Here is a 21,216-nt window from a genome sequence, read left to right on the forward strand (position 1 = left end):
GCAGTCCTTCTCATACGGTCTGTAAATTATTGTCTAACACATCAATAGATGTGAAAAAAATCCTATTGTTTACTTCTGTGTCTGGAACAAAGTGCTGTTATGCTTCTCTTGGATGGATATAAATTGCAAGGCTGAGCTTTACTGCTGAATGAGACACACACAAGACAGTTTATTCAATTCACATTTATTGCAAGTGTTTGGCCTGCTGGGGACATCAAGTTCTTTCTGGAGCAGTGATTGGTCACTCTGGGGATGATGAGTGGAGATCGTGAGGCAGGCCTTCTCGTCTGGAAGAGAACAGAGTCAAGAAAATCAGTGTCGATGTCTAAATGAAGCTGAATTTGAGTATAAATTAACATGACCTCTGACCCACAGAGAATTCTATATATACATATGTGTGTGTGACATACAGCATGTTCCAGAAGTGTTACTAAGCTCAGTCAGATGTCATGTCACTTAAATGAGATGAAATTACCTTTTAGAATGTGTCCACACTAGCTCCTGCTCCTGAAGTAGGCATAAGCAGCACAGACACCTATGCCGACTCCGACCCAGGCTGCTGGACTGCTCACCGCAGCTTTCACAGCACTTTTCACATTGTTGGAGATCCTTCTTCCCCATGAAGACTCGCTGTTCGCTCTCTCCTTTGTTTCACCAGCAGCCTCTCTCTCTGTTTCTCCACTGGTTTTTCTCTCCTCTGTATCTCCAGCGGCCTCTCTCTCTGTTTCTCCACTGGTCTTTCTCTCCTCTGTATCTCCAGCGGCCTCTCTCTCTGTTTCTCCACTGGTCTTTCTCTCCTCTGTATCTCCAGCGGCCTCTCTCTCTGTTTCTCCACTGGTCTTTCTCTCCTCTGTTTCTCCAGCTGTCTCTCTCTCCTCTGTTTGTCTTGGAGAGCTGCTGTCATTATCTGAGAGGACCTCAATTGTCTTGTCTGGGCCCCACATGATGATCAGAGGTTTATTCAGTAAATCAGTGAAGTTCAGAGCTTTTTGTGCTCGCACTGCATCACGTCGATGATGGAAAGTCACAAAGGCATAAGCAGGAGAGATGATGTTGTTTCTGCACACTTGCACAGTCGAGATGGACCCCAATGCACCAAACTTTTCAATAAGCTGTTGTTCGGTGACCATTGGGTGCAGATTGCTCACGAGCAGTGTCTTCAGCTCAATAAAGCGGCTCGTGGGGACCACAGGATCTGGTTGCTGGTCCCGTCCTGAATGCTCAAAAGTCACATAAATGTGTCTGCAATTAGTGTCTTCATCAAAAGAAAAATCCAAAGAGTGGATTTGGCTGAACTGTTTCATTGACTCAATCAGTTCTTGTTCGTCCACATCTGGGTCCAAAGTCAGAACAACCGATGACCACTCGTGATGAGGGTTTTCTGAAGACTGTTTATAGTAAGTATCCATAGCGAACGAGTCCTTCACAATCACAGATTTGTCAATTCGTACAGTAACTGTGTGATTTACCAAGTCACCGTCCTGAATGCTGGCAAACTGAGATGAGCTGTTTTAACATAGAACTACTATAGAACACATTCTATGACTGTCATTGCTAAGCAACCATCAGCTGGGAGCGCGTGTGTGCGCACACAAACAGGATTCTAAATTGTTTATAAATGAATCTTAATCTGTTGACTATTAGATAAACTATTTATTACTATTGTTTTATCCTACAGATGATTGTTAATGTGCTGTTAATTATTATTTATTAGAAAAACCACCACTACTATGTCAATTGTTTTTATATGTCCTATTTAATGTAAACATCACAAATGCTTTGGAGATACATATGGAACATTTGTCAAGCCAATAAAATAATCTGAAAACATTGACTTTCTCTGTGTGTGTGTTGGTATTTTTAAAGGTTTAACATATACATCTATTGAAAAATAACCCGTTTCTGTTGGTTTACAGAAGCTTTTAACAGAAACCTTTGTCTCCTCAGCTGCTTCAGTTTATTTAATGAAGGATTGAGTGCGGAACAGTTTCTTATCTGAAGATATTCGGTCACAGAACTAAACCTACCTGCAAGAGTGATTTATATTTGACTGAATAGAGTTGATAAAATAATAATATTCACGGGTGTAAAATTCCTAAATTCACCTCTCACACCATATCCCTTATTAATCTTCTGTATATACTTAGAAATAATGTATGTATGTATGTATGTATGTGTATACAGTTGATGTCAGAATTAATAATCCCCCTGTTTATTGTTTTTCCCAATTTCTGTTTATTGGAGAGAAAATTATTTCAACACATTTCTAATCATAACAGATTTAATAACTCATTTCTAATAACTGATTTATTTTATCTTTGCCATGATGACAGTAAATAATATTTGACTAGATATTCTTCAAGACACTTCTATACAGCTTAAAGTGACATTTAAAGGCTTAACTAGGTTAATTAGGTTAACTAGGCAGGTTAGGGTAATTAGGCAAGTTATTGTATAACGATGGTTTGTTCTGTAGACTATCAAATAAAATATTGCTTAAAGGGGCTAATAAAATTGACCTTAAAATGGTGAATAAAAAATTAAAAGCTGCTTTTATTCTAGCTGAAATAAAACAAATAAGACTTTATCCAGAAGAAAAAATATTATCAGGCATACTGTGAAAATGTCCTTGCTCTGTTAAACATTGTTTGGGAAATACTTAAAAAAAATTTATAAATAAATCAAAGGGGGGCTATATATACAGCAGAAGTATAAGCATAAGCAAAATAATTTATTTATTTATTTATATTTATATAATTATTAATTATTATTATAATTAACTTAAATACATTTACATATCTATACATAATAATTTTTATTATGTACTTAATTATTATTTGATGAATTTAGGCTCGAAATAAACTTAATCACCTGCAAAACCACAGTTCAACCTTTAGATGTCAGTTTTTATGTGCCCAGTTATGTGTAACAACAATCATGTCTAATTTTAAGTCATATTCACGTTTTTATTAGCCTTTGCAGTGGAGTGTATATTTAGATATTGAGAGACTTCCTGAAAATTTTTATTGGACACATACAGTTGAAGTCAGAATCATAAGCCCTCTTTTATTTATTGTTTTCTTTTTTAAATATTTCCTAAATGATGTTTAACAGAGCAAGGAAATTTTCACAGTATGTCTGATAATATTTGTTCTTCTGAAGAAAGTCTTATTTGTTTTTATTTTGGCTAGAATAAAAGCTTTTTTTTAGTTATTTCAGTTTTTTTATTGGTCTTTTGCATGACAATAAAAATTAAATATTGAGAGGTAAACAGTAATGTATTGTCCATTATTAATCCCACCCCCTAACCTCTCGTTCATTAACTCAACAAATAAATTAATACATAAATACCAAAAAAAAAGAAAATTAAATACATTAGAACATGACATCAGAGTAACTGGATACAGATGGGATAAATAATAATAATTAAAATAATAATAATGCATTTAAATAAATACAAAAAATGATAATAATAAAATTAATTAAAACTTTCTAATAAAATGGTTAATGTTACAGGTTGCCAGCACCAGGTGTAATAGGCAGGCCTTTGATGTAGTCAAGAAAGGAATTACAAATCTTATAAAAGGAATCTATTGAGCCAGAGAGTGAGCAATGAGCATCTCAGCATTCCAAGTCTGATACAGTAAAAAATGTCCTGTATCCACTTGTCATGTGTAGGGGAAGAAGTGTGTTTCCATTTTAAAAGTATGGCACGTCTGGCTAGAATTGTGGTAAAGGCAAGAACCTTGCTGTCACGCACTGTCAAATTAGGTTCAAGAGATACACCAAAGAGGACTATCAAAGGATCAGGTGAAAATCAGTTTTTAATTTTCTTAAACACCATTTTAAGATCAATATTATTAGCACTTTTAAGCTATATATTTTTTATAGTCTACAGAACAAACCATCGTTATACAATAACTTGCCTAATTACCCTAACCTGCCTTGTTAAATATCTAGTCACATATTATTTACTGTCATCATGGCAAAGATAAAATAAATCAGCTACTAGAAATGAGTTATTAAAACTATTATATTTAGAAATGTGTTGAAGAAATCTGCTCTCTGTTAAACAGAAATTGGGGAAAGAATAGACAGGGGGGCTAATAATTCTGACTGAACAGAAGAAAAAAACTTAAACAAGTGGTGGATGAGGAATTTTCAGTATTTTACTGTCTTTTACGTTTAGATGATCATATATGCGGTTTGTGTTTATAATTTCCGCATAAAATCAGAAATCAGAAAAGTAAAATTAATGACCTTCAAGATTTTTGGCAGGAGATTTCTCAGGGTCTTTTTCATCGGGTTTGGTCTTCTCTGGAGATTTTGGCTTGAGGACGGTTGTTTTCTCACTCAGTACAGTTCTGGAGAAACAACATTTATCATATGATCTACAGTACATGATAAAATCACACATAAACTGCTATTATATACAGCATTTCATAAGAAAAGTTGCATTTTTATATGATTAGGAATGCTAGTATGAACTTAAAGGCACAATATGTATGATTTTTCATTAAAATATGCAAAAACCACTCGGACAGTGTTATATATTTTGCTGTCTTATGTACATACATTATCCAAACTAATTTTTTTGTAGAATTTTGACATTAAGATAGATGTAATGTGTGCTGTGTGTTCATGCTAATGTCATCACACACATTTCTGCTTTGGTTTTCTAGAAAACAGGGAAACAGCAGCGAGGCTTTAATATGTTGTGTGTTTTATTCAACTGCACATAGCAGCATTATAACAGAAGCCTAAAGCAGGTCGCACACCAAAAGCGCCGACTTGAGGCGCCGGTGTGTGTATCCTGATAGAAACCTATGCTTAGAATTCTAAAATGCATGGCGCTGCGTGGCGCTTCTGGTGTGCGACCTGCTTAACATGTATTTAGTCTGATAAAAAAGGGCTGCTTCTCCATGTGATCACAAGATAAAGAACCAGAAGCGTAGGACTATGGCATAATAAAAGCTCTGCTGCTTTCCTGTGCTGAATGGTTAATACTAATAGTGTTGAATAACTTTACTCATCAACATAAGTCCTGTAGAATAATGAAGACTACAACTCCCATGATTCCACACTCAGGGTGCTTTCACACCTGTGAACAGATTCATTTGTTGCTTCATTGTTGCTCTTTGTTCTTGGTGCGGTTCACTTTCACACTGCAAAGTTACTGAACGGACCAAAAGAGCTAAAACAAGTCATGTGTGAGTAAACTCTCCTCACATTGGTCAGTTTCACGGTTTATTTTGAAGAGTCCTGCTCTGCTGTCAGGGGGGCTGGGGGTTTGGTGGTGTTTGACAGGGTGCGCGCAACGTGTATGAAGACTAAAGAGCGAGGAGGGATTCGGTGTGGAGGGTTGAGAAGGGTGCGCAACGTATTTGTGGACTGGGAGGGTCCACTGTGCGGGAGACTTGGGATGTCTGGAATGACCTCCCCCCCTACTCATAATTCTGTCTTTATATAGCCGAGTATATGCCTATTACATATCCACTGTGGTATAGCCGGGCTCGGATCGTATCGCTTTCTTACTACAATAGATCCGCTCCAGAGTTCATTAAATCGAGTCGAGACCACCTCATTCAGGCGATCTCAGACCGATTGTTTTGGCACGGATCCGAGCGCGACTGCTGGATTCACATATGCCAAACAAACCACACTAACTGGGCAAACGAGACATGTTCTGAAACAAAAGTCTAGGTGTGAAAGCACCCGTCACACAGTCATCAGACTACACCTTTGTTTGTTGTGAATACATGCCCTCTAGTGGTAAAAACTACATACTGCACCTTTAAATATTTAATCGGTCACACTTAGCAATAAGATTTCATTAACCTCTTAATCCCCAGTGCTATTTTGGGATTTCCACCTGGATTTTGCCTACCCAAATTTAAAAGCTTCCAAAATCCACACGCAGAGGTGTAAATGCAAAAATTTAGTATCATTTTAAAGAAAACCCTTTGAATTTTCATAAAGCACCATAGAAAGTGTTTAAAATAACTGTATATGTTATCTGTGTTACACTGAAGCATTTTAAAGCCGTGATTCATCAGCGGATCACTCATATGTCAGCTTATATCCAAATCAGCTGATGGATGTGACTTTAAAACAGTGTTCCTTTATATGTGGTTACACTCAGTAAATAGCAGTGAGTTCGATAAACCAACGACCTTCACGACCAATTGCAGTCATTTCTGTTGAGCATGTGAACACAAAATCATCGCTGTTTAAGAACACGCTCAATGGCGCTCAAATGTTAGCGTGAAATGGAGGTTTTTAAACAGCATCACAGGCTCGTTCTGAAAACATAGTCCCGTGGACGTTTCTGGAGACCGCGAATTATGTAGCCGGAGGTACGTATGGTATGGCTGCATTAAATTTTTTTTAAACGAACGCTAACTGTGGAAGGCTTTCCCACCGCAACCAGTTTGTCCAGTTAGCTCGTCGTGTACATCAACGAACTTGAGACGCCAGACGAGGACAAGGACGGCGGGATTCAAATCCAGGGAGGAGCGGTTCCAGAAATCAGGTAAGACAAAAACAGAATCCAAAAAATAAAATGAATGAGTGAATAACAGGGTAAGAATGTGGTAAAATCCAAAAACATGGTAAAAATCAGACGAGGGCTTTTCTTTTTCTGGACGGCTTTTGAAAATCATTGGTTGGGTTTAGGAAAGTGAGTGGGCGGTTCAATCGATAAAATTGGTTGGGTTTAGGGAAGAAGGAGGGTGGGTCGGTCGAAAGCGGCTTCCAGTGGGTGTACGCGTGGACAGCGGGCGCAAACGGCACTAGCGGGAGAACTTACTCGAGAAATTTGAGATCTAAAAAAGCGTACACAGCGGCCTCTTGTGGATTTTCGAACACCAAAAATGCATGAATAAGTACCTCCCGGGACGTATTTTGCGGTCTCCAAAAACGTCCATGGGACTACGCTTTCAGAATGAGCCTGGGTTGTTTTTAAAACTTCAGTATCGATTGGTACCGAATTCCAGTATCGTGACAACACTATAAAAGCACATTTAAGACACTTCAAGACTTAAAAAAAAAGGAAAACAAACTGTTGAAACAAACAAAACAGCAATGTGTTGAATGCAACATATAATGTCTAGGGTTTAGCTCCAACTTGCTTCAACACACCTGCAAGGAAGTTTCTAGAATGCTAGTTAGAGCGTGATTAACTTGTTTAGGTGTATCTAATTGGGGTTGGAGCTAAACTCTGCAGGACACCGGCCATCCAGGATTGAGTTTATACACCCCTGGTTGTATAAACTCAGAGCAAATTAAATAAGCATATCTCACCTAGCAGCTCCACGACCTGAATGAGCACAGAAGTGGGCACCGTGTCCAGCTCATCCTCAGAGCGCTCTATTGTTTCTCCTAAACTGTAGGTTAGCAGCTGTTCAGCGAAGGCCATCGCCAATGGAAACTCAAGAAGCAACGAGTGCAACACCAGCACTGCACCAGGAGGGGGAGACACGCCTGTGGACAGAAATATAGATATGAGCTAAAGTCAGCAGGAATGGTCTTAATGAATCTGATTGTTCACTGAGAGAATGCAAAATAATGCAGATCACTGTTAAAATAAAATAAATGTACAGTGGGGAAAATAAGTATTAAACACGCCATGTTTTACTATAAGAGCTGCTGACATAGAATTGAACCAGATTTTGATAAAAACCCAAACAATACAAACATAAACATAAAACAAAACCAAAAAATATGAGTTTTGTGTAATAACAATGAAATGACACAAGGAGAAAGTACTGAACTGTTGAAACGTATTTAATTCATTCATTTTCTTGTCGGCTTAGTCCCTTTATTAATCCGGGGTCGCCACAGCGAAATGAACCGCCAACTTATTCAGCAAGTTTGCATTTGGAACATGCAAACTCCATACAGAAACGCCAACTGAGCCGAGGTTCGAACCAGCGACCTTCTTGCTGTGACTGCCTCGCCCAACGTATTTAATACTTTATATAAAAGGATTTTTTGGTGATCGCAGCTTAAAGACGCCTCTCACATGGAGACTGAAGCCTCATGCGTTGCTCAAGTGTGAGTTTCTGATAGACTTCAACAGAGATTCAAAATTTTAGTGCTTCTGTGGGTCTCGTCTATTAAATCTGAGCTTTATTTTGTGTTTTCTATTGAATTCAGTTCAGGTGATTGGCTGGGCCATTCTACAGCTTGGTTTTCTTTCTCTGAAAGCATTTAAGAGTCTCCTTGGCTGTGTTTTGGATCACTGTCTTGCTGAAATGTCCACCCTGGTTTTATCTTTATCCTCCTGCTAATGTAGATGTTGGACTGAAGCAGCTGATGTTCATTTACACTGAGGAAGGGCAGAGGGTTGCTAAAGAACTACTGAGAGATTTCAGCTGCTGTCTGGGCTTTCCAAGTCTTTCTACACCCCATTTCTTCATGTGTTCGATTATTTTTCCCTGCATTATTTCATTTTATTGCACATCAATTAATCAACAACAAATTGTTTTTATTTTCTTTGTATATATGGATTTCTTTAGTTCTTACCGACATGCAGTGAACATTTCAAGTCTCCAGCACCGTTAGAAATATGATTTCTGAGAAAAATGGTGACGTGTTCAATACTTCTTTCCCCCACTGTATGTAAGAGATTGTGACGTGCCCAATTTGTTGTGCACTTTGTCGGTGGGGATGATGATGCTAGGATACTGGTTGGCTGTGGGTGGAGAAGTGAGGCCGGTGTTGGACAGAGAGGCGTCCAGCGGGAAACACACGGCCCCCATCAGGTTCAGCTGGCCATTACGCTGCACTTTATGACTGAATCCATACACCATCACTCGAGTCCATGGAGCTTTGAACAGAGAGGAACTAAGAGAGAGAAAAAATTTAATTAGCATTATCAAATATTTGTACAGGCGGTTCATTCCGCTGTGGCGACCCCAGATTAATAAAGGGACTAAGCAGAAATGAATGAATAAATGAATATTTGAACACAAAATGTTCTTAACACTGAAACTACTGTAATGGCCATAGTGATCATTCTTACCTTTCTCATATTGAACATCACATTCATTCCTATAACTGTGCATTCACACCGAAGGTGGTGAAAACGTCAAAGGTCGCCGTTGCAGCATATCATATCATATCAGTTACATTACCACATAAAACATGCTTTCTAGCGTGAAGATGTTGCACACTTTTTATCAAATTTAATAAACAATGGAAGATCAAGTTGTATGTGGCAAGGTTATAATAGTTTTGGATTTTTCTTTAGTTTTAGTTTCTATTTCGTTTTGACTTTTTGTTTTCAAATTCAGTTAGTTTTTATTAGTTTTAGAGGCAGATTTACTAGTTTTTATTAGTTTCTATATTTTAAAATGTCTTAGTTTTAGTTTAGTTTTTATTAGTTTCAGTATTAGTTTTAGGTTTTTTTTCTAAATGAGGATATTTGTTAGGTACAAGATTGAAAATCAACAGGATAAATATTTTATAATTAAAAACGCAGTCATACATTTTTTGAAACATGTATTCAGAGGACACATGAACACTATCATCTACCACAACCATCTACCCATCCTCAAATTCAAATACAACAGCCCACAAGAAAGCAGCCCTAAATACAATGTGTGTGCAAGGCTGCTTGTGAGGTTAGACGTAGTGATGGGCAGGGCCGGATTAACCAATGGGCATTATGGGCACATACTCTCCATCACGAGGAAGACAAGTAGGAATAATGAATAATGAAGTGTGTGTATTACTGAGGACTCTGATTCCTAGAACTGGATTGGAGAGGTGTTATCCAAATCATATGCATTATAAGTTTGTAGAAGTTATACATTAAAAATACCCTTAAATATAAATTTTAGTGCTGCTTCAGTGAACTTGAACAAGTATATTAAAATCTATTAGCTTCCCTTATTTGTATTAAAAAAAAATTTAAAGTGTGCTTAAATGCTTTAAAAATAAGTTAAATCTCTGTAGACTACAAATATATGTACTGTATATCATCTATTTAAACAAATGTGGGCAATACATTATAGATTAATTTTATTTAACAAATATTATATCAATATTATTTTTAATTAAACTATGGGGTGCGGTTATAGGGGCCCTACAAGACATTGTGCCCAGGGGCCTCTGATTTATTAATCCGGGCCTGGTGATGGGAAATTCAGATTTCTAACGCAGATGTTAGGACTCAACATTATGTAGTCGGCAATAGTAATTTCAGTCAGTTAAAACATCATCATGATCTGAAAAATGTCTTACAATAAAGTTTTACTAACTGTAAACCCAACTGAATCATGCTTCACTTATTTAAATTTCATTACGATTGTCTGTTATGAAATAAATTTAAGTTTTTTCTCCAGATCCTCTCATTTTAGCCCTCGGTTCACCCGCGCTGCAGTTGTTTTAAGTTCAGTTCAGTCATACAGCAGGCTGTACCGTTTGTGTTTGGTTCACTGAATCACGCATGCGCAGTATTATCGGTTCACCAACTCTCAATGTAACGTTACTGTTCTAATAACTGCTTGAGAGTATAGCTGCGTCCCAAATCGCATACTTATGCACTATTTTACGCCATTTTGTAGTATAAATAGTGTAAGCAGTGTGTTCACACTGAAAACTCTAAAAATAATAAGTGCACTTTAATTACCCGGATGATGCACTCATTCAGCCGCTAAAATTAAGTGTGTAATGATGGACACTTCACGCACTCAACGACCGCAGGTTTGCTTACGTAGCGGAAGGGGCGGAGCGATCGGACGCACATGTTGAATAACTTTATTTATTTTGGATGGTGAAAGCAAAATTCTCCTACGAGAGTGATTATATCGCCTCCGGATGGTAAATGCGGCAATACTCACGGCAGGTATTACTTGATAATTCAGTCGTTTATTTCACTGATTTGGCAACAGTCAAACATCATCAGGGAAACGGTTTGAATTTCCGCTTAGTAAAAAAACATTAGTGTGCCATTTGGGACAACACTACATACATGTACTATCCTGTTGAGTGTGTAAGTGCATAAGTACATAGTGCATGAGTGCATAGTGTATAGTGTGCCATTTGGGATGCAGCTTATATATTGGATTATCTAAGAGTCAGAGGGGGTATTAGGCTAGTTATTACGTAAGAACTGGGTGAATGCTTACTGGAGACGCGAATCGTTTAAAATGATTCAGTTCGATTTGGTGAACTTGTTCAACCGGTTCACTAAGAAGATTCGGTTACAAAGATTCGTTCGCGATTGCGCTACAGAAATACAACCCATTATTGGGCACAAATGTGTTAAAGTAATAATTTTAAGTCTCTGTATTTAATGCTATCACCGTGCTGCTGTCATGTCCACTTGTTTTTGTCGCGGGAGCAACAGAGAAGATGACTCGAGGAGAACCGGCTCGATCTGCCCAATGGCGGAAGGAGACTCTGAGGTCCAAAAGGGTCAAACACAAATACCTGCAGCGCGGATTATATTTACTTCTAAAATGCTTACAGTAAGATTATTTATTAAATACATTTACGAATACGAAAATGAAGAAGTTTTTTGCTATAATTCTAGTTAGTTTAAGTTAGTTATGTATGTACACAATACAGTTCGTTAGTTTTAGTTTTTGTAAGTACACAATACAGTTTCAGTTAGTTTTAGTTTTTGTATGTGCACAATATGTGGGAAACCAGTTTATTATGTTAACCAATCATATTGTACCTGTTTGGTGTAACCCCACCCCGTGGGGGTCAAAGGGGTTAACCCGGAAAGTGAATGACAGAGTTTATAGGAAGTGCGTGGTACATGCGTGTCTGTTTAATAAAAAGTAATCTGTGAAACGAATGAAGAGTTTACTCTCATGACATGGTGTCAGAATCGTACGTTATACCCACGAGCAAGCTCACCCAGTTTTGGAACTGACAATGTCCAAGTTCAACCCACCAGAAGCCTTTGATTTCGCGCAGCCTGCAACCTGGCCCGCGTGGATCCAGCGGTTCTCCCGGTTCCGCATCGCGACAAAACTGAACAAGGAAGACGGTGAAGTACAAGTTAACTCTCTGTTGTATGCAATGGGCAGGGATGCCGAAACGATATTCGGATCGTTCACGTTTGCCGAAGCTTCAGACGCAAACAATTACGAGACTGTAGTCGGCAAATTTGATGAACATTTTGTGCCCAGGAGGAATGTTATTCATGAGAGAGCCTGTTTTCATCAGCGCACACAGAGATCGGGAGAGACTGTTGAAGCTTTTGTCAGGTGTCTTTATGAACTGGCTGAATACTGCGAGTTTGGCGCGAGCAAAGTTGAACAAATACGGGACAGAGTTGTCATAGGGATTGCAGATCATGACGTTTCTCAGAAGTTACAAATGGAACCCGAACTAACGTTGGATAAAGCGGTCCAGATCGCCCGGCAGTCGGAGCTTATTAAGACGCAAAATGTGAGCGGTGGAACAGCCGCTGATGTGAGCGCCGTACAGCATGGACATTACAAAAGTTCAAAGCGTTTTTCGGGGCCACCGAAAAAGGAAAAAGGTGGAGAGAGAAAACAGATTGTGGACTGCACACGCTGTAATCACACACACAATGAGAATAATTGCCCTGCACGAAACAAGAGGTGTAGAAGATGCAATAAGCTGGGACATTTTGCAATTGCATGTAAAACTAAAAATGTCAAAGAGCTTGTAGTGTGTGATAGTGAAACTGGCGATTTATTTTTCCTGGGCTCTGTAATGAATGAGTCAGCTGCAGAAGACAGGTGGTGTGTTACTTTGCCTATTCAAGGCAGGTCGGTCCAATTCAAAATTGATACCGGAGCCGACATCAGCATCATGTCACGCTCAGTGTTTGAAAGCTTACAAGAGCGCCCCCCGCTGGTTAAAACAAGTATAAATGTGAGAAGCCCAGGAGGAAAAGTGAATTGCATGGGGAAATTTCTAGCAAACACTGAAAGAAAAGGGAAAAATTTTGAATTTTGGGTTTTTGTAATTGATGGGCCATTTGCCAACAATTTGCTTAGTCGTAGCACTGCCTGTGAGATGGATCTAGTACAGAGAGTGGATGAAATTGCAGACCACAGTGATGTCTATGGAGACATTGGCTTGCTTAATTGTGAACCTGTAAAAATTGAGCTAAAGTCAGATGCTACTTCCTATAGTCTGTCCACCCCTCGAAGAATTCCCTTTCCCCTATTGCCTAAAGTGGAAAAAGAGCTCGAACGTATGCAGTCCTTGGGTATAATTTCCGAAGTGACTGAACCGACCAAATGGTGTGCCCCAATGGTGCCCGTAGTGAAAAAGAATGGTTCAGTTAGGATTTGTGTAGACCTGAAACGGCTCAATCAGGCTGTAAAGCGTGAGCGTTACATTCTCCCAACGTTGGAGGATATAGCCCCCAAGCTCTCAGGTGCGTGTGTCTTTTCCACACTAGTCGCATCCTCAGGGTTTTGGCAAATTCCTTTAGACCCAAACTGCGTAAATTTGACTACATTCATAACCCCAGTAGGGCGGTTTTGTTTTAATAGATTGCCGTTTGGGGTCACTTCGGCCCCTGAGATTTTCCAAAGGGAAATGAGCAAACTCCTAATTGGACACAAAGGCACGGTAGTTGTCATGGATGACATACTAGTCTGGGGTAAAGATCAAAATGAGCATGACGAGAATCTTGGGGCTGTTTTGAAAACTATCAGAGAGTCAGGTCTGAAATTAAATCGTGATAAATGTCACTTCAACAAACCTGAGCTACGGTATTTTGGGCACACCATCAGTCAGAATGGTATCAAGCCGGACGCAACCATGGTAACAGCGATTACTGAGATGCCTAGTCCCACTAATGTGACTGAGCTAAGGCAAATTTTAGGAATGATCAATTATTTAGGCAAATTTGTGCCAGGGCTTTCAACAGTGCTGTAACCAGTTACAGCTCTGCTGAAGAAAGATGCAGTCTGGATTTGGTCCGAGGTCCAGGAGCAGGCTCTGAGTAAGGTAAAATCCATGTTGGCCACAGCTCCTACTCTGGCTTATTATGACCCTGAAAAACCCACAATGGTTAATGCTGATGCGAGCAGTTTTGGGTTGGGAGCTGCTCTGCTTCAAGTTCATGGTAATGTGACGCGAGCAGTCGCATTCTGCTCGAGATCTTTGACTGAAGCAGAGCGCAGGTACTCACAAATTGAAAAGGAGTGCTTGGCGGGAGTGTGGGCCTGCGAGCGTTTTGCTCGTTACCTTCAAGGATTGGAAGAATTTTGCCTGCAGACAGATCATAAACCGCTAGTTCCACTAATAAATTCGTATGATATTGATCGTGCTCCGTTAATATGTCAGCGTTTGCTAATGCGATTAATGCGCTTCAATGCAAAGGCAGTCCATGTTCCAGGTAAATGTTTGGTGGTGGCGGACATGCTTTCTCGGAAACCTTTGAGTGGGCACTTCCACTCAGAGATGGAAGATGAGGTGAAGGCATATGTTGAAGCAGTTGTTGCATCTAAAGAGGTGTCACAATCCAAGCTCGATTCCATTAGGAAGGCTACAGAGTTAGATGCAGATCTCCAGGCAGTGATAGGTTTTCTCAGCATGGGTTGGCCAAAGCACATACCCTTCCCCTTGAGTCATTATCATACAGCCAGGGCTTCATTGTCTTTTGTCAATGGGTTAGTCTTGTATGAGGACAGAATTGTCGTTCCTGTGTTGATGAGGGAGGAAGTGTTAAGCCGAATTCATGAAGGACATCAGGGGCTCGCAAAGTGTCGCCAGAGGGCAAAGATGTCAGTTTGGTGGCCAGGACTTGGCAATGACATCAACAGGATTGTTTCAGGGTGCACATTTTGTAGGACTCATAAACCTACACAAAGAAAAGAACCCCTGGTCCCTGGTGTAAGATTGCTGCAGATTTATGCGAGTTGAATGGGAAAACTTACTTAGTAGTTGTAGACTACCACTCACGTGACATTGAAATAGCTCACCTGCAAACACTATCCAGCTTTAATGTTATCAGCAGACTGAAGTGCATGTTTGTGAGATGGGGTATTCCCAGGGAGCTTGTATCTGACAATGGCCCACAGTTTGCCTCAGCTGAATTTAGACAGTTTTGTACACACTATGATTTCCATCATACAACTTCAAGTCCTCATTTTCCCCAAGCCAACGGGGCTGCAGAGAGAGCAGTTCAAACTGCAAAACGGATTCTCTGCCAACCTGATCCTCACCTGGCATTGATGTGTTACCGTGCGACTCCGGTCGTTGCAACTGGACTTAGCCCTGCACAATTAATGACTGGACGGCAGATTAGAACCAAACTGCCAATGCTTGAGGAAAAATATCAACCTCAACCCAATGATCTTAAAGCAGTGGAGAAGAAAGATAAAGCTGCAAAGGAGTCTTACAAGTTCTATTATGACCGGAGACACTCTGCTCGCACACTGCCCGAGTTACATCCTGGAGAGAAGGTTCTTCTTAAGCTGGACAGCGAAAAGCACTGGAAAACACCAGCGATTGTGCTAAACAAAACATCAGAACCAAGATCGTACTTGGTGCAAACTCAAAAAGGAGCTGTCCTGCGTAGAAACAGGAAGCATTTGCAAGCAATGCCATCGCAACCAGATGCTACAATCCAAGCAGAATTGCAGGAAGAAAAAGAACCAGCTCTGTCTGGGACTGAACATTCAAATACTCACACAGTTGACCCAGCAACACCTTTACTGGACACTAAACCACCAGTTACGACTTCCAGTGGAAGGGTGGTGAAAACGCCCAAACGTTACTTAGACTACTTGGACTGTTTCAGGTTATAGAAAGGAATTAAGATTTGAGTTAATGAAAAAAAAAGAAAAAAAAAAAACAATATCATTGCTTGATGTTGCACTTTAATTTGGGTATGCTGTTAAACATAAACCAATGTTTAGGGTTTGTGTTAAAAGTGGAAAACATGATCTTCTTTTCTAAAGAGGGCAAGATGTGGGAAACCAGTTTATTATGTTAACCAATCATATTGTACCTGTTTGGTGTAACCCCACCCCGTGGGGGTCAAAGGGGTTAACCCGGAAAGTGAATGACAGAGTTTATAGGAAAAGCGTGGTACATGCGTGTCTGTTTAATAAAAAGTAATCTGTGAAACGAATGAAGAGTTTACTCTCATGACACAATACAGTTTCAGTTAGTTCTCGTTTTTATTTTTATTTCAGTTAACGACAATTATTTAACATTTTAGTTTTCGTTTTTTCGTTAGTTTTCATTAACTATAATAACCTTGGTATGTGGTGTGGCTTTGCTTCACTTAATTTTTAAACGTGTCCATATGTCTGAAATATCCTGAAGCAGCAATACTGTTCTGTCTTGTCGCATGAGATTCTCGCTTTTTTAAAGAAAAATAAATATATATATATCATCGATGCACATCAGAAACACGCCAGTAACTTTTTTAATGTATGTACCTGTAAGAAAAACATTGGAAATAATTGGTAATCTGGCGTAATAATCAAACCCTTGGGAACAAGTGTTGTCGGAACCAAAGTTCACAGAATGTTTTCTGGACTCTTCTCAATCGGTGAATTTCTACATTCTGATTGCTTGCTGCCGAACCGCGTCATTGCTCATTACCATAAAGTTGACTTGATTTCAAAGCTCAACCCTCACAGTAATGCAAAAACAGTAATTACACAGCGTATAATTCATATTATTTATCAAACTGCCCATTGATGGTATAATATTAATGTTGTAGCGAAATTAACTCAGTTTATGAATATTAATAATCAACAATAACGGGTTTTTATAAAATATTTATATTCCGCCTCACCCTTCTGTCAATTTGGTTATATATATATATATATATATATATATATATATATATATATATATATATATATATATATATATATATATATATATATATATATTCATGATTCTGCCCCCTTGTCCAAGCGGACTCTCAGATTATGAATATTTATTATCAATAATAGCAAATAATTATTGATCATTCATATTCTGAATTAACGTATTGTTAATATAACCAGACCTCGCCCGCTTGCTCAAGCGGACCCTGTAATGATCTATTTATTTAGAAAGGGAATTATTACTACTCCTTGTAGATCAATCATTTATAAGTTTTGATTAACTTAATACAGCTTGTAGCAAGGAATCAATCGTTTCAGTGACTTTTTCTTTGAGGCAAACAATACAATCCAACGTGATTAGAAGAATATTTATTGACTAGTCTGACATATAACAAACAAACGCACAAACATAGAACAAACGTATACTGAAGATATATAGGCTATATATGGATCTATAGAACATATAAAAAACAAAAAGAAACAGAAAAGCGAAGAATTAGAGAGTTTAGGTAAAAGAATGGCAAATCTACCTCAGTTCCACACAACTATTCAGGACCACCAAGATTACAAAAAACACATTTTTGATGAGGGGCACAGGCTTAACGCATGACCAAATACCTGGAGTTTTAGGATTTTTCTGTCTCTCTCTTTTTGTGAGTTTCTTCCGATGCACTCGGGTACGGAGTCCTTTGATGTCCTTTCTTGATGCGTGGAGTTTGCAATGCAGGTCGGAGGATACATGATCGCAACTTTAAACTGAGTTTTACTTTGCTGAAAAAATAAGAAAACGTGGGCTCGGACGAGCCATGCAGTTACAGAAATGCGGTTTGCCCCCTCAAATGGGGGGCGCACCTTTTGAAAAGCTTCTTTTGGATCTTCTACGCAGAGTTGCGCGCGCAGCTGGGTTTTAAACTGTGGTGGCATGTCAACTACTGACTGACCAATGGTCTCCTGGCAAAGTTTGAGCGGGAGATTTTCTTTGTCTCTGGACCGCTAATATGCAAAATAAGGATCCGCCCGAAAGCATGCGAAGAGACATTAACTCAGAGCATTAAATCATTTAAGCTGTATAGATTACGATCACGCGCTACGCATCATGTGTTGTAAAATGGCAGGAGAAACCTTACGGTATTAAACACGACAGTTTTAAGAAATACATCAACATGATTCACACATTCTTAGCTGGTATAGTGTCTTAAAAAGGGCACGAGAGAGAGATTCACATGATAGAAAAGTCTGAAATGAAATACTAAGTTTACAAATACATAACATTTACTTTTGGGCTGATTCAGGATTTCTGAGTCCATTTCAGCGTCGGGAGCCTTGTGTGTGTGTCCTTGTGTGTCTGTGTGTCTCGGGAGGAAGGGGGGACAGGAATGTCTTTTGAAGTTTGGGCAACCATCTCTGGCTTACCTCTAGATAAGTGAGGTGTCACACAGGCACAGGCTTTGTGGCACCAAGAGTCATAAACCCACGCAGAGGAGACTTAGACCCCTTTATAAAATCAATACGTAATTTTATCTACGGACTGTATGTTACATTGTTTACCCTTACCCCAACCTCCCAGTAATGCAAAAACTGTAATTATTGTTGTACAGTGTCACAAAAATGACGCTATATAAATGTGGGGATCCACAGCTGTACCCCTTACTGTCCTCTTAACTCACTCTTTGAGTTGACTCTCTTTGCAGGAGACGAGCCGGAAAAGTTGACGTCCATGCTGACCTTTGACTCGGTGATGGGAATCTCCTCCAGCGTGAACTGCTCAGGCGCACTCTGGAGTACAGAGAAGATGTATTCAGCAAAAAAACATGTTAAGCATATTTTCACCAAATACACAAACATGTACATACTTTAGTATACAGGGCTGTACTAATGAGCCCACAGTGTGCCAAGAAAATATCCCCCACACCATTTCACCAACACCAGCAGCCTCAACTGCTGATACAAAGCAGGATGGATCAATGTTTTATTGATGTTGATGCTAAATTCTGACCCGACCCATACCTGTCAACCCTCCCGTTCTTTCCAGGATTCTCCCGTATTTTACTGTTCTATCCTGCAATTTTCCCGTAAAGGTATTTCCCCGTATTTTTCCCGTGTTTTCAGTCTTTCTCTGAACAGCGAGCCTCCCTGTACGCAACCCATACAGCTGAACCACCAGGGGTCGCCCCTTGCTCTAAAACGTGTGTCTTCTGTGCTTTCGCTAAATATTAAAAATGGCGCCATTTCCTTTTGATTACAGGTGCCGTGATGTCAGCTGACGTGCTCCATAATGATAAACAGATGCTGTTTCCCGAACGGATTCTGTACACGCGATTTGAATCGGAGAGAAAGTTTTGCTTTTGGGTGCGTGTTTAAACAGACATACACACATAATTATTAATAATAACATATAAAGATGTCGATCTTGGTGTTTTTTTCCCCAAACACAACTAGTTTTGTCTTAAATGAGCATAAACAGTTAGGAAAGCAGTCGAATGTTTTCATTATATTGTTAGATGTGTGCATTTTTTAAGTGACACCTCTTATTTAATGTAATGAAAAAATCTTAATAAGTGAGAGGTTCATTCGTTGCTCTTTAATCAGAATGTGTGTCATACAGTGGAGAAACGACTAATGAGATTGATTGATAGCTTGATTCTATTTCATTATAATAGCTATTTATTTTAATAAGCTGAACTGTTTGCTAATGTATTTGATGCTAATGTATATTTTTATTTTTATTTTGTTAAAAATAAATTTAAAACATATTACTGACCATTTAACTGTTTATTTACAATGAAACAGCTCCAAATGAACATATTTAGCAATTTGTGGATTTTTTAAGGGGGTGGGGGGGGGGGGGTGGGTCCCTTATTGTGGTGGGCATATCCCTTATTTTTAGAGCCCAATGTTGACAGGTATGACCCGACCATCCGAATGTGGCAGCAGAAATGGAGACTCATCAGACCAGGCAACGTTTCTCTAATCTTCTATTGTCCAGTTTTGGTGATCCTGAGTGAATTGTAGCCTCAGTTTCCTGTTCTTAGCTGACAGGAGTGGCACCCGGTGTGGTCTTCTGCTGCTGTAGAACATCCGCCTCAAGGTTGGACGTGTTGTGCATTCAGAATTGCTCTTCTGCAGACCTCGGTTTAACAAGTGCTTATTTGAGTTAATGTTGCCTTTCTATCAGCTAGAACCAGTCTGGCCATTCTCCTCTGACCTCTGGCATCAACAAGGCATTTGCGCCCACAGAACTGCCGCTCGCTGGATATTTCCTCTTGTTCGGACCATTCTCTGTAAACCCCAGAGATGTTTGTGCGTGAAAATCCCAGTAGATCAGCAGTTTCTGAAATACTCAGAGCAGCCCGTCTGGCACCACCAACCATGCCACGTTCAAAGCCATTTAAATCCCCTTTCTTCTCCACTCTGATGCTCGCTTTGAACTGCAGCAGATCGTCTTGACCATGTCTACATGCCTAAATGCATTGAGTTGCTGCCATGTGATTATAAATTTACCCTAACAATCAGCTGGACAGGTGTACCTAATAAAGTGGCCGGTGAGTGTATAATGAAAAAAACATGTTTGATGTTTATGGAGTGTTATAAACTTCAAATGTGAAGGTCATGTGACGTGTTTTGTTTTTGTTGTCTTCCGAATTCCCGAAAATCTGTTTTAAGATGATGATGATGTGTATATGTGTGTGTGTGTGTGTGTGTGTGGTACCTGCAGGAAGCAGCAGATCTGTTTGGTGAGCTCCAGCTGACTGTCCTCTCCCTGGTGCAGAGCTCTCCTGATGGCCACGCTCAGCCACTCGCGGACACTCTGAGCGTTTCCCTGATTTCCAACCGCACAGAGTTACAGCTGATCCGGCCATCTATACACACACACAAGTGAGTCAGCAGACAGATTATGAGAAATGACTTCATCTTTCATTCATTCTCTCATTTTTCATTCGGCTTAGGCCCCATTTACACTAATGCGTTTTAGTTTAAAAACGGTGTTTTAGATCAAATACAATGTGTCCACACTAGCGTTTCACCTAGCGTTTCTGAACATATCATCATCCACACTATGCCACCAAAAACGTATATCACGTGACCATTCGCGCACTCTCTGCTCCGTTTTCGGCACTCGAAAGCTCTGGCATCGTGTGGACGGATGGCGTAACCGTAGCAAAACTTATACGTTTTCAAACTAAAACGCATTAGTGTAAACGGGGCCTTAGTCTCTTTATTCATCAGGGGTCACCACAGCAGAATGAACCAGCAACTATTCCAGCATATGTTTTACGCAGTGGATGCCCTTCCAGCCACAACCCAGTACTGTGAAGCACCCATCACATGCACACTCATACACTACAGCCAATTTAGTTAATCGATTCCCCTATAGCGCATGAGTTTGGACTGTGAGGGAAACCGGAGCACACAGAGGAAA

At 39.6% G+C, this 21,216-nt stretch overlaps 3 protein-coding genes across 10 annotated transcripts in view; all 3 read right to left on the reverse strand.

Annotated features, from left to right (window-relative positions):
• Positions 1 to 21,216, reverse strand: part of timd4 (T cell immunoglobulin and mucin domain containing 4) — a 1,098,921-nt gene that overhangs the window by 381,859 nt on the left and 695,846 nt on the right. The window lies entirely within an intron of this gene.
• Positions 1 to 21,216, reverse strand: part of LOC147838879 (putative E3 ubiquitin-protein ligase HECTD4) — a 41,018-nt gene that overhangs the window by 18,289 nt on the left and 1,513 nt on the right. For 2 of the 5 annotated variants that reach the window (XM_087301686.1, XM_087301687.1), the window contains exons 3-6: positions 20,506 to 20,656; positions 18,464 to 18,572; positions 8,642 to 8,847; positions 7,303 to 7,482 (exon numbers count right to left, since the gene is read on the reverse strand). In XM_087301686.1, coding sequence (XP_087157812.1) covers positions 7,303 to 7,482; positions 8,642 to 8,813 — 352 coding nt within the window. In that variant the 5' untranslated portion in view covers positions 8,814 to 8,847; positions 18,464 to 18,572; positions 20,506 to 20,656. Of the gene's footprint in view, positions 1 to 3,934; positions 4,104 to 4,183; positions 4,365 to 7,302; positions 7,483 to 8,641; positions 8,848 to 17,414; positions 17,679 to 18,463; positions 18,573 to 20,505; positions 20,657 to 21,216 lie in introns of those variants that run through there. The other 3 variants (XM_087301688.1, XM_087301690.1, XM_087301689.1) reach the window with 3 other exon arrangements.
• On the reverse strand, positions 150 to 2,750 carry LOC110437816 (uncharacterized). 4 transcript variants are annotated; one of them, XM_087301624.1, is made up of 3 exons: positions 711 to 2,713; positions 476 to 662; positions 150 to 287 (listed from the first exon to the last, which is right to left on the reverse strand). In XM_087301624.1, exons 1-2 carry the CDS (start codon positions 1,407 to 1,409, stop codon positions 495 to 497), a joined length of 867 nt encoding a protein of 288 aa, XP_087157750.1. In that variant the 5' UTR covers positions 1,410 to 2,713; the 3' UTR covers positions 150 to 287; positions 476 to 494. The 4 variants fall into 4 exon arrangements, with proteins under 4 accessions (XP_087157750.1, XP_087157751.1, XP_087157749.1 ...); XM_087301625.1 differs by having other exon boundaries at positions 714 to 2,645; XM_087301623.1 differs by having other exon boundaries at positions 476 to 2,476.

This window comes from Danio rerio, chromosome 21, assembly GCF_052040795.2.
Source record: "Danio rerio strain M-AB ecotype USA chromosome 21, GRCz13ab, whole genome shotgun sequence".
NCBI lineage: Eukaryota > Metazoa > Chordata > Actinopteri > Cypriniformes > Danionidae > Danio > Danio rerio.

Bases quoted from the DNA above. Each gene is read 5' to 3' on its own strand.
- LOC110437816 (XM_087301623.1), bottom strand. From the start codon at position 1,409: ATGGATACTTACTATAAACAGTCTTCAGAAAACCCTCATCACGAGTGG.